This window comes from Monopterus albus, unplaced genomic scaffold (genome assembly GCF_001952655.1).
Source record: "Monopterus albus unplaced genomic scaffold, M_albus_1.0 scaffold499.1, whole genome shotgun sequence".
Lineage (NCBI taxonomy): Eukaryota > Metazoa > Chordata > Actinopteri > Synbranchiformes > Synbranchidae > Monopterus > Monopterus albus.
The window spans coordinates 29,171-42,580 of NW_018128379.1; the positions used below are offsets into that span (position 1 = coordinate 29,171).

At 41.0% G+C, this 13,410-nt stretch overlaps 1 protein-coding gene across 6 annotated transcripts in view; it reads right to left on the minus strand.

Annotated features, from left to right (window-relative positions):
- Positions 1–3,843: 3,843 nt before the first annotated feature.
- Positions 3,844–13,410, minus strand: part of slc5a6a (solute carrier family 5 member 6a) — a 35,064-nt gene continuing 25,497 nt past the window's right edge. For all 6 annotated transcript variants that reach the window (XM_020588051.1, XM_020588048.1, XM_020588047.1 and 3 more), the window contains exons 8-17: positions 13,240–13,380; positions 11,168–11,297; positions 10,915–11,003; positions 10,207–10,319; positions 7,997–8,064; positions 7,551–7,637; positions 6,580–6,764; positions 6,290–6,393; positions 5,143–5,264; positions 3,844–5,054 (exon numbers count right to left, since the gene is read on the minus strand). In XM_020588051.1, coding sequence (XP_020443707.1) covers positions 4,854–5,054; positions 5,143–5,264; positions 6,290–6,393; positions 6,580–6,764; positions 7,551–7,637; positions 7,997–8,064; positions 10,207–10,319; positions 10,915–11,003; positions 11,168–11,297; positions 13,240–13,380 — 1,240 coding nt within the window. In that variant the 3' untranslated portion in view covers positions 3,844–4,853. The remainder of the gene's footprint in view (positions 5,055–5,142; positions 5,265–6,289; positions 6,394–6,579; positions 6,765–7,550; positions 7,638–7,996; positions 8,065–10,206; positions 10,320–10,914; positions 11,004–11,167; positions 11,298–13,239; positions 13,381–13,410) is intronic.

The following is a 13,410-nucleotide window of genomic DNA, read 5'->3' on the forward strand; positions in this document are numbered from 1 at the left end:
ACACAGTGCAATCATAAATTAAACCACACACTGACACGTAATTTAAGTTGCACACAACTTGATGGCTAGAATTTGGGATGCAACATAAAAATGAGCTGTGATTGACGAGCATTTTCTGTGTGAAATGCTGTCTAAGGCAACAGCTGATGATGTTTGACACGTATGACATTCTGTTTTTGTGAGCTGTGGACATCTTAGAGGCTGTTACATTCCCAATTCTGCCCAACATTTACTAAGACAACATTTCATAGTTCTTGCATTAAAAAAAATCCACATTTCAATTCATGAAATGTGCACAGGCCTTATATGAAATTACAAAAATATACAATATGATCAAATACAACTTCTGTTTGTAAAAAAAAATATTCTATATGCTTTGGATAAATCGAGGTATTTGAGTGTCAGGATGATGGTACAAACATATTGGCCCTATAATAAACAAGTGCTTTACATGGAGGACTTGTCATAAAATCAAACCGGGGATGTATCAATTTTTGGAGTCCATAATGGTTCTAAAATATGAGAACTGTCCAGGCTGCTGCTAACCTGCATGTCACCATGACTGTCTACCATTTACCTGACTGCAAGTCCAGTAGAACTTCCAAGTCCAACTGCAAGTTCAGCAACACAGAAATGAATAAGTTAACTGTGAGGCAACAGACACAGATGTCTTCATTTTAAATGAGAAGTTGGCGTTCTTTTGTATCAATGTACAGTAGGTCATGCAAACTAATACAGAAAACCCTCAGGGAACATTCCCTAGTGGTTTGGCTTAAACATTACGTTACAGCGACAATGGATGATTTACAGTACTGAAGTGGAGATGGTCAAGAATTCTGATTCCAAAAATTGGGACAATGATGATGAAGCTGAACAAGTTCAAAACAGGCAAACTACACCCTACTACACTAACAACCTGAATTTAAATAAAAGATGGGCACTTAGGAAGACGTTTGAAAAAACAGTAGTAGAGATGGCTGAAACACCATTACCTTATAAACTCATACTATGTATACACACTTTATATAAAGCAACTGCCTAATGGAACTAAAGTAGGCCCATTACAGGGTCAAGATGGCTTCTCTGTGATTCGGTCTTGTCACATAGGATCAGAAGTAAAACCATATTAACATGTGGGAAAATTCTACAGTGATGTAACAGAGCCAACAGAGCCACTTGTGCTATAAACTATGGAAAGCTAAAGGGAACCAAAAACAGTTAGTGCTCCTAACACAATCTATGTTAAGAACAGCTCATCAAAAGCACATTTAGTGAGTGAGGCACCTTATAACTTATTTTTTATCCCAGGAGATATCACTGCTTAGGATATGTTCACTCCTGAACACAATGGAGAACTAAAACTGTATTCCACAAACACCCAAAACAATGAATTTATGATTATGTCAGAGGAGAAAAATATGCATTCCAATGTGTAGCTAATGCTGCCGTAAGGCTTCAGCAGTCTGGATTTCATTTACAAATTCTCTCCTGTAAACACGAGGGGGATATTTACATGTTACTATTGTTTTAAAATAGACATGGAGATCTTTAATATGATTCTCAAGGTCATTTGGGCGCCAATGTCTAGCACCAACGAAGCAGTGTATTAAATGGTTTTATGCCTGCGAAGTGTGAGTAATGAAAATAAGTAATGTATATTATCTTGGATTTAGAAGAGAATTATGCACCAGTCAGTTATGCCTAGCAGCTCCAGAAGAGGGGATCACACTCCTTTGTCCACACATTGCAGACAAGTGATGTTGAGGCCAGTGTATTGTGTCCTTATTCTATTTCCCTCATTATTTTACCTTTAGACAAATATACTCCACATCCCTTCCAAGAATCACCACCTTAAGATGTTGGAAAGGTCTTTGTGAGTCAGTGATCCTGAGAGTTGTTGAGGCAAAAACTCCTGGTAGGGTCTCCCAAGGGGAGGGGGGACAGAGCTATTCAAAGGACTGTAGCAAGTTGGACTTTTGGTAAATGCACCGGTGTCATCACTGGGAGCAACTAGGGGTTCAGTGTCTTGCTCAATGATACTTCGACATGTTGACTGGACAAGCCAGGAATTGAACTGCTAATCCTCTGGTTAGGAAACAACCTGTTCTACCTCCTGCGCCATAGCTGCCCTCCTTTTCAGAACCGTCACCTTGCCTGGATTAGGAAACCAGGGCCCTCTTCTGGAGACAGACCTGGGAGTGGAGCTCACCAGTGAGGGTCTGGTGACCAGGCCTTTTAGCACGAAAAAAAAAAAACAATGCCATCACCCTGTGGGCCCACTACCTTTAGAGGTAAGAAGCTATGAAAGCTGGGTGTCAGGGAAGGTCTGGGAATGCTGATCCCTGGCATTGAAGGCTGGCTCCAAGGATGGTGAATTCTCTCTGGTGTTGAAGGATCCGGAGCTGATGTGGTAGGTGGACTGGTACCAACTAGGTATGGTTAGACTCACCTCCACTCACAGCATTGGATCTGGACTCAAACACCTCAGAGGGGCTGGGCAGATGGATGTGGGGATACTGATGAGTCCCCAGCTGAGTGCTACCACATTGGAGTTCCATCCTGGAAAAGAGAGGGACACCTCCAGGCAAATATAAGTCACTTGGAGGAAGGCACTATCAGTTGTCTCTACATATACACTGAACAGACTCTGGGAGGGGTCTTGGAAGAAGCACCACCTGGGAACTCCATAGTTCTGCTGGGGGACAGAAGAACTCCTCCTGAACCCAACTAACATCCTCTGAGGAGGAGGCAAAGTCTGAAGGCTCAGGGGAAACCTCACTTGTATCTGCAGCAGAGGTCATTCAGGTAGTTAAGAAGCTCCTCAGCAGCAAGGTGCCAGGGGGTGGATGACACTCGCCTTGAGATGCCATGGGTGGCAAAAGGGATCAAGTTGAATTAAGGTGGTGTTAACCCAAAACAGGTTGAGAACCACTGCTTTAATTCAAAAATCACATGACTGCTTGCTGTAATCATTCCATACTGGCCCAAAAATAACAAGCCTTAACATCACAGTATTAGATGAACAGCAATGTTGAAATTAAGGAGCATTTTGGAGCATTGATGAAGAAGGTGGAATGGTTTTTCAGTTGGAAAATTTTGTACCTAAAGCCTGAAAAAAGGCAGGATGGTTTGTTTGCTTAATGTTGGTATTGTAAAACATACTGACGGCAGGATGTGGTTGTTCCTGAAATGTTTTTTTAAATTCTGTCTCTGAGTGGGAATGCACCTACAATGTGAATTTCAGACCCCTCCATGATTTCTAAGTGGGAGAACTTGCAAAATCGCAGGGAGTTCAAATACTTCTGTTCCTCACTGTACTTGTAGTGCAAATATAGTGCACAATATTTACTGTCCATTATTTCATTAGTGTAAAACCTATGTAGTATGTATTACCCACAAAAATAACAGCAATTGAACAAGTGTAGTGTCCACTAATTTATACTAAAAGTCCCACAATGCAATATGTTGCATTTTATAGATGTAATAATTAACAGCTGTGTGACCCAACGCGTGATTCCTAAGTGAAATCTGATTTACCGTGCACCAAGTAAAGTGTGCACTATATAGGGTGTACAGGGGGGTGAGTGAACAGTGGCAACCGTTGAGGAAATTTGTTGCACATTGTATACAGTACATCACAGAAGTGATATACTGTATACAAGGCGGCCCCATTTGGCCATTATCACTTAGGGGTGTACTCACGTTTGTTGCCAGCAGTTTAGACATTAATGGCTGTGTGTTGCGTTATTTTGAGGGGACGGCACATTTACACCGTTATACAAGCTGTAGACTCACTACTTTACATTGTAGCCAAGTGTCATTTCTTCAGTGTTGTCACATGAAAAGATATACTTAAATATTTACAAAATGTGATGGGGTGTACTCACTTCTGTGATATACTGTATATGCATACACACAACTCCTCAGAGTTGGAAACAAAATGGACAATATTAACCTCCTGTGGGGAAACAGTGAGAGCATGAATGGGGAGCCAGCAGCTGTGCTCACTCACTGGGTTGCTTTCTACTCGTACACAGTTTGTAGAACACGTCCTGGTAGCAGAGGATTTACTATGCTGTGTAATCTCTGCCTTCATCTGAACACATGGCTCTGTTTTTGAGGATTCACTGTAATCAGTTACAGTAGCAGGTGGAAGGTGACTATTAGTATTGAACCAAGACAATGTACCATAAAGTCACTACACTACAACAGTAGCACAGACCTGTAATGTCTTCTATTAAAGTGGAGTCTATCTTGACATTTTTTGTTTTTATATTATCTGATACATATTCTGGGATTTTATGGTCCCATCTTTTCTACAAAAACAGCACATTTTAAATCTAGCAGCTATCAACTACCGGATTCTTTTGTTAAAACATCAACAAATCCAGTCACAGTGGAACAGCTCATTGTGCATAAGAGTTGCCCAGCATTCTAACAGTCAGCTGCACACATCTGGACTGACCCAAAAGCCTGTAAACAACATCAAGTAGGGAATCTTGAACAGAGATCAACTGACTAGTTTCTTTTTAGACTGCAGTATTTAGCTAATTCGATGTACAGTTCCAGCATGGCATAAGTTGATTTCCAGTTGTTGGTTTTTTTATTTTTGAGAAAAAAAAAAACAGGCAGACAAGCAGGTACAAAACCAGTTTCCCCACACAGGTACGCAAGTCTGTTTCTCTGATCAAGTGATTTTGTCAGTGTAAAATACTAACGCCAAAGACCAACTTGGTGACACACTTCTCTTCTATGTCCTGTCTTTTGCTGCACCTCTCTCCAAGAAACTGATCATACAACAGTTAAGATTCAAGGTTTGTGAATGTGTGTGAATTATAAGTGGACAAAAAGGATCACAGAGACGTCTCCTGAACTGTGTGAGCTGTCGGTTGGCACGAGTGCAGAGTGATCCTCATTTCCAGGTCTTTCTCCTCTGTTTGTTTTCTGTCATTCTCTGTTTCTTTGTCCTCTGTGACAGTGTCATCTTGGCAGTACGCAGCTCCATTGCTGCCTTTCTTGGCCATCTGATAAGGAGGCATGTTAACCTCTTTGGGCTGGCCAACAAAAATAAAAAGACTACTGAAAGGTCATATTACTTTGAGCCAAGCATGAAGGTGCCTGGGAACATAAATATGAGGTTACCTTCTGAGCTAGTGGAGTGACACAGCAAAGCTTTTCTCTGTAGCGCTCAGGCAGAAAGAAGAGCAGTGTGCCCAGGACTGGATACACTGTGCCGGGCATCAGCTCCTTTTCCTTCATAGGTCCTAATGTGCAAGAGATGAACAGGACAGCGATTTTCTTTTGATCGTGGTTGCCTTTAACCAAGTAAGATAATTACATGACAAAATGAACCAGGATCTCTTCTTGAATGATGTCACACTCTAGTGGAAAATTAAATAAAGACAAACTACAGCTTAGATACTGCATGTCCCATTCATAACAGCAGAATACACAGAATAAAAATGCTGGCAATGTCACTATTATTTAGCATTTAAAATTATTTGAAGGAAATTTTAACTTAGATTTATAACATTTATCAACATGTCTAACTACTGTCCTGAGCATCGGACTTGAGTTGACGGTACAGAGAAATATCCACTCAGCTGTTTGATTAGCTTGGCAATGCTGCCAATCACGCAAATATTTGTCCAAACATTTTTTGTTGACTGACAGGTCAATCCTGTTGCCATCTTATGTTATTTTTCAGGGCATATAACTCAGCATTTTTTTTTACATTCACTCCGATATGCTGCCTTTTTATAGTCATTTGGCTTAGGTGCTCCGCAAACACACTTTCAATGGTAGGGAAAACCCTGCAAACCACTTGAATCCTGGCCAGGGGAGGTAATTGCTATCAAGCATGCAAAGTTTTCATCAATATTTAAGTGTGAATGTATAAAGCCTACTGATGTATTTAAAAAAAAAAAAAAAAAAAAAGGGGCCCATTCATATCAATGAAAACCGCTCACTCAGTCCATATGCTGAAATGTGACCAAAAATATCTAACAGTTTGCTAGAAAAATACAAAAAATAATATTCATACATGACTTTTGAAGGCCTTCAAATAAACTGGACCTGACAGTTTCAGATGTGTTGCTCTGTGTGGGCATCATGTGACTTGCAATTCCAACATGGGGCACTAACCAATGTCTATGGGACTTTGCTATTCAGCTTCTCATTACAGTTGTTTTCATGGTTCCTAGTGTGATTCTAATTCAAATGGTTGTGGGGATAATGTCAATGATATGGTTGGTTTGGAACCTGAAGCAAGAAGTCAAAGTGTATGTACCAGTTAGCAGGCTGACTATCAGTCCCACCACCACCACAGTTGTTGAGTTGTGAGCACTGTACCACATGTAGGACAATGAGTATAGTGCTTCCACTCCGGTTGGCCTGGGAAGTGGATGAAAGAAGAAAGATGAGAAAAAAAAAAACAACAAGAGTAAAAAGCCGTTTAAAATTTTGCTTTCCTCTTTTTTTGAAGTTTGATTCATGGCATTTAGAATTACTTGTTTATAGCCTTCATTTGAGGTGTCCGATAAAAGTAATACAGTCAGCAAATATTTATAAAGTTAGTACCTTGGTTTGGCTGTCGTGCCGCTGACAAGTGTAGTCATGACTGTACTGGTCATGTTGTTCAACAGTGGCAGAGAAGTGGTGTTGAGTGGTGATACTGTGGTGGAACCTGACATATGCATCACACAGCTGCCAATGCCAATCCAAAAGGCCATGGCAAGGCCTGCTACTAATCCGAATACTGCACCCTATGGCGGTAACAGAGAAAAGGAAGGTCAGAGGTGGGGAAAGAAATGATGAACACAAAAGCAAAGCAAAACAAAGAAAAAAAAAAAAAAAAAAAAAAAAAAAAACCTTCAAACATTGATGTTGCGTCTACGCTACAAGCCATGTCATGTAAATGATACACTCCTATACCAAGTAATCCAGCTAACGTATCTATACTGTCCATGCGTTGGCACGCATATCACTCATGCAGCTGACCTAAGGCCTATTTCTACTCTATCTTCTCTGAGCTATACGCATAAGATGCTCCACAAAATCCAGCAAAACAATTAAAGCTGACTACATTCAACCAGAACTCCACCAAAATAAAGAAATACACCAAGCACAGTTAAAAAAATACATGTTCTGTAATCTGTTATATCAGTCCTACTGAACATACAGTTCTTTATAAAGTGTGTTTAGTTTTTATTTACTGTATTTTACCATCAGTTGAATATACTGTACATATACATGCATTTCAAGTGTAGCCAGCAAGTCCCTCATTGTCCAGTACCTGACCATAGTTTATCCTTTCCAAGGTGTTTCTGCAGGCTCTTCTCTATGTTTCTTGTTGCACCAAGTACTTCCAAAGTGCAAAGGAACATGGGCCCAGTACAGACAAGTGAAAGCCTTGCACCAGGTGCTGGACAGCACTGTAATTGCCCTTCTCATCTCCCTTACTCTCCTGTTGCAAATTATCTAAGACTAGAATGAGAAAAAAACTGATATAAAACCATTGAATAAATACCCTAACTTAAAGCAGGACTCACAACTGAGTTTGCCCAGGGGAAAAACATTCCTAGGCAGAAGAGGCCCAGCAGGGGACCACCCACCATCCCAAAGATCATGAAGGCTGCCTGAGGGCAGAGAACAAGACACAGCAGTGCAATGAATGACTCCGAGATGGCTATACAGCTGCATTAGAACACAAAAACCAAAGTTATGAAAGAAAATTTCACAGTTCTTACAGCACTTTTTTTTTTGTTTACACCAAAAGTATTTTTGTTTAAGACAATACCTCTCTTATTTTCTAGGTCAAGGATTTTGCCCATAAACACCATGTGAGAAGTAGTCTATCACACTATAGTCCTTGAGACATATTTACTGCTTTTATCTAATCAGGAAATTACACCAGCCAAAACCATTTTACAGCAATTTCTCATTAACTGAGAGCTGCTATGGTGTCACCACTCACACCACCTGAATAGACCATTACCTGCAGCACAGATCCCATTATGGAGGCGAGGTAGGCCATAGCCAGACACACCAGGCCATAGGTCAAAGCTGTGGAGCACATAACCAAGCAATATTTAGATGGAAGACCTGCTACATTTAGACTGTTCTTAAAACACATTTCTTTAGAAGTTCAAAAGAGCTTAGTTTATACATGATCAGTAATTAAAATAAAGCAGTAAATGGGTTCAAATGACGTTTTCTGCACTTGAGTGCAGTGGTATTATGTTAATAATACCAGTGTAGTTTGTACTGCCTCTTATTAGTACAATGAAGGATAATGACAGTTAAATGCTTAACTGTGATCTTGCATTGGGTTGTGGCAAATCATTTTCAGCTTCTCTGATAAACCAGCCACATAAGGGACAGCAGTGTTATCCCCTCTTGTTTCTGGTTTCTCCCCGTTGGTGTTGGGCCCCTTGCTTTGGTGAAGGCCCACTTGGGGTATGCACAAGCCTTAAGGGAGTTCTAGATATGAAGCTCCTCCTTCTTGATTCCTTCTGCAGTTGTGGGCATTTCCTTGGACCTATGATTTAGGGTTCTGATATTTCTCAATTTGTGTTGCAGTGGATGGTGTGAGTAAAAGAAGACGGTATTGGTCCGTGTGTGTAGGTTTCTGGTATACTTCCACCTTAAGGCTTCTGTCTCCTCCTATGTAGACTGCACAGTGCAAAAAGGCCAGACAGTCATCTCTGGCATCCTCACAAGTGAACTTGATATCCACAGAGTTGACATGCTTGGTAAAAGCCTCCACCTCCCGGGTGTCAGTCCACATGTGAGAGTTAAAGACAGGTAATGACTCTCACCGATACCAGACCCTAACGACTCAGTCGTTAGAGGACGTTGTTGGCCATCGAAGGACTGAAAACACCACCCAGTGGGATAAATACCTCCTGCTCACCACGAGTCAGACAGAACTGATGAAGCCTCTTGAACAAGAGGCGAAACATCTTCTACCTAAAACTATATCTAGATGCCTTCTGCTAAGTTTTTTCAGCATACTATGACCTGCATACTACAACCTATGATGCAAAGAGGCATGTAAGACTGCGACCCTGTGTCCTGGTCTCAACTCTGGGTTGTCATAATTTAGGTTGTAACTAGCCCACATTTCTAGATATGAGAGCCACACCATCCAAAGGGGGATGTATGCCGTCTCTGCTCATCAGACCAGATTTTCCCCAAAATGCTTTCCAATTGTCTATGAAGTCCACATTGTTTTCTGGGCACCACCTAGACAGCCAGAGCCAGCAGCTAAAAATGTCATCACTGGTCGGATTGGGCAGGGGTCCAGAGAAAACTACAGAGTCTGACATTGTTTTGGTGAAGTTGCATGCTGATTCAACATTCATTTTAGTGACCTCTGACTGGCAAAGTCGGGAGTCATTAGTGCCAACATGAATAACAAGCTTGCTGTAGTTATGCTTATCCTTCAGATTCAAATAGGATTTAATGTTGCTCCTTATGGCCCCAGGAATACATCTGACCGCTGGCGCCCCCAACTTCAAGGGGGGCTAAATTGTTTAACACTTTACACCCAGCATCTCTCCTGGACATCAATACGCATACCATTCCAACACATCCACAGAGGATGCTGTCACAACATTAATTCATTCAACACTGACTCACCTGGATGAACCAAATACATATACCAGAATACTTTTTGTTGACTACAGCTCAGAAGATAGTAGCTAAGCTGTCTGATATAGGTACAGACTGTCATACCTGTATGTAGACAAACAGGCACCAGACAGCAAAGCTCTGCACCTTTTCATTCTCCACCGTCTCCATCAGCACTGGCGCCCCACAGGGCTGTGTCCTCAGCCCTCTCCTCTATATACTGTACACACGACTGCACGGCAGTTAATGGATTAATATATGCTAGTTATTTTTGTCAGAGTTATTAGTGGGTACAAAGTCCTCAACAGTTAACTGCTCAGTGCATCATTCAACAACGTAACCACAGCCTGACTGAAAACAAGATGTGACATTTGATGTTTAGTGTCTAAGCAGCTGTCAGTCACCAGCTCTTGATTAGGTGTGAGGACAGTGGATGGAAAAACGGTCTTCACCGGTCTGACCGGCAGCAGAGATCTTCTGGACAATAGTTTTCATGTAGGTCTTATGCATATAATCATAAAACACTAGACTCAAAACAAAACCAAAACCAAAACCATTGCTTGCTTGTATTACCAAGGCCCTTGGACAGTAGTGTGGCTTTAGCTTCAGTCATCCTTGGAAAATGAGGTTTAATCAGGTCCTCCATAGTTACTGTTGCTAGGGAGTTGAAGGCTGATGAGATGGTGCTGGGGGGGAAATAAAAACCAAAAAGACTGAATAAATAACTGATTTCTAAACCGACTATATGGTAGTCTCACAGGTCTATCTGAAATATCTTAAAAGTGCAACATGACTGCTAATGATGGAGAATGTGCTCTTGGGCCTTATAGCAGAATTTCCTGTTAAACGTAATACAAATAGATGCACAAATTATTCATGACTTAACATTTATTACTTCTTGCTACGTGACCAAGTGCAGGGACTACATTTATGCATGCAAACCAAGAATGATATGGGAAACTGTCACATTTGACACCATGCTGTGCTAAAAGTGGACTGAGGGGAAAACACACACCAATAAATTTAACAAACAGCAGTGCTTTGATGTTTTAATACTTAAGACATAAAACCCTGGCATGTTATTGCCAGGATTTATTATTTAAAGACTGACTGGGCTGAACCCAAAGCATATAAACTCAACTAAACAACATGCTGTGACAACCAGGTATAAGTTCAGCAACTGTAGTTATATAGGCCCAGTTAGTAACCAACAACAGCTGACGGACTGAGAAACAAGTAGATGATCATTTACTTCTAAGCCAGTTTTTTTAGATCATATACCTGAGAGCTCCACTGAAGAGACAAGCCACAAACAGTCCTGGGAGCCCAGGGAGATCGCTGAATACATCCATTACAAAGTATAGCACCATCTACAAAAACAAACTAAACATTAGGATCACTCAGTATCAGTTGGGGTTGGCCCCAGGCCCCCTGCAACCATCAAGAATAAGCAAATAGAGCAAATGAATGGAGAAACACCATATTGTATATTCACTATCATTTGGGTGATCCACAAAGGTAAATTAATTTTCACCTGGTCCTTAGTCTTGACATAGCCCTTGTTAAGAGGACTGTCCTCTCCATACCGAGCAAACATGACCAGACCCATCAGACAACCTAAACACAGGACAATTTGCTGGCACGGGAAGACAACATAGCAAGACCTGAGAGGAGTGAACAAACATGGTTAGAAAATGTTCAGGGCCATGAAAAACACAGTCAACAATGGAGATAAGCAACATAAAGGTACACATCAAAAGCAATGTTTAAAAGGAAGGTAACAATATACAGTTAATACAAACCCCAATTCCAATGAAGCTGGGACATTGTGTAAAACATTAATAAAAACAGAATACAATGACTTGCAAATCCTTTTTGACCCATATTTAATTGAATACACCACAAAGACAAGATATTTAATGTTCAAACTGATAAACTTTATTGTTTTTTGCAAATATTCATTCATTTTGAATTTGATGCCTGCAACACGTTCCAAAAGAGCTGGGACAGGGGTATTTTTACCACTGTGTCACATCACCTTTCCTTTTAACAACACTTAATAAGCAGTTGAGAACTGAGGACACTAACTGTTGAAGCTTTGTAGATGGAATTCTTTCCCATTCTTGCTTGATGTATGACTTCAGTTGCTCAACAGTCCAGGGTCTGCATTGTCATATTTTGCGCTTCATAATGCGGCACACATCTTCAATGGGAGACAGGTCTGGACTGTAGGCAGGCCAGTCTAGTACCTACACTCTTTTACTACAAAGCCACGCTGTTGTAACACGTGCAGAATGCATTGTCTTGCTGAAAAAAGCAGGGACGTCCCTGAAAAAGACGTCGCTTGGATGGCAGCATATTTTGCTCCAAAACCTGTATGTACTTTTCAGCATTAATGGTGCTAAACAGATGCAAGTTACCCATGCCATGGGCACCAACACACCCCATACCATCACAGATGCTGGCTTTTGAACTTTGCGCTGGACAATCTGGATGGTCCTTTTCCTCTTTAGCCCAGAGGACACGATGCCCATGATTTCCAAAAACAATTTGAAATATGGACTTGTCAGACCACAGCACACTTTGCATCAGTCCATCTCAGATGAGCTCGGGCCCAGAGAAGCTGGCAGCCTTTCTGGTTGTTGTTGATGTATGGCTTTCGCTTTGCATGGTAGAGTTTTAACCTGCACTTGTAGATGTTGCGACAAACTGTGTTAACTGACACTGGTTTTCTGAAGTGTTCCTGAGCCCATGGGGTAATATCCTTTACAGAATGATGTCTGTTTTTACTGCAGTGCTGCCTGAGGAATCGAAGGTCACGAGCATTCAATGATGGTTTACAGCCTTGCTGCTTACGTGCAGAGATTTCTCCGGATTCTCTGAATCTTTTGATGATATTCCAGGTCTGTAGATGATGAAATCCCTAAATTCCTTGCAATTATACGTTGAGAAATGTTGCTCTTAAACTGTTGGACTATTTGCTCACGCAATTCTTAAAGTGGTGAACTGCGCCCCATCCCTGCTTGTGAATGACTGAGCCTTTTGGGATTCTCCTTTTATACCAAATCATGGCTCACCCTTTCCAATAAACTTGTTTGCCAGTACAATGTTCCAAACAGTTATTTTTTGAGCATTCCTCAACATTCCCAGTCTTTTGTTGCCCCTGTCCCAGCTCTTTTGGAACGTGGTGCAGGCATCATATTCAAAATGAGTGAATATTTGCAAAAAACAAAGTTTATCAGTTTGAACATTAAATATCTTGTCTTTGCGGTGTATTCAATTAAATATGGGTCAAAAAGGATTTGTAAGTCATTGTATTCTGTTCTACATTTTACACAATGTCCCATATTCATTAGAATTGGGGTTTGTAACATCATCATATCATCTGCGTATAGTTAGAAGTTAACGCCTATTCAACAGCAGTGTTTTAAAATTCAACTACTGTGTGTGTCTTGGTTCTGCTCAGCGGGTTTTAAATAATCTATGTTTAAGATCAATACGGATTAATACTGTATAAACAAAAAAGGTTTACACTCTTTGCATCATGCTATTTTTATAATCACTATGAGTTAGCAGAGCATGTTGTGAAAATGTGATGATACTGACATGACAGCTTCTTTCTCTGTGCGGGAGCTGAGGTATCTCTGGACCTGGGCCTGGTTGACCCCGTATAGAGCCAGCATTAGGAAGATTCCCCCAACAGCCAGAGTCCAGAAGGTGTGACGCTCCAGAGGGTCCGGGTTCAGGCTGCATAATACAGTATGAACATCTGATGCA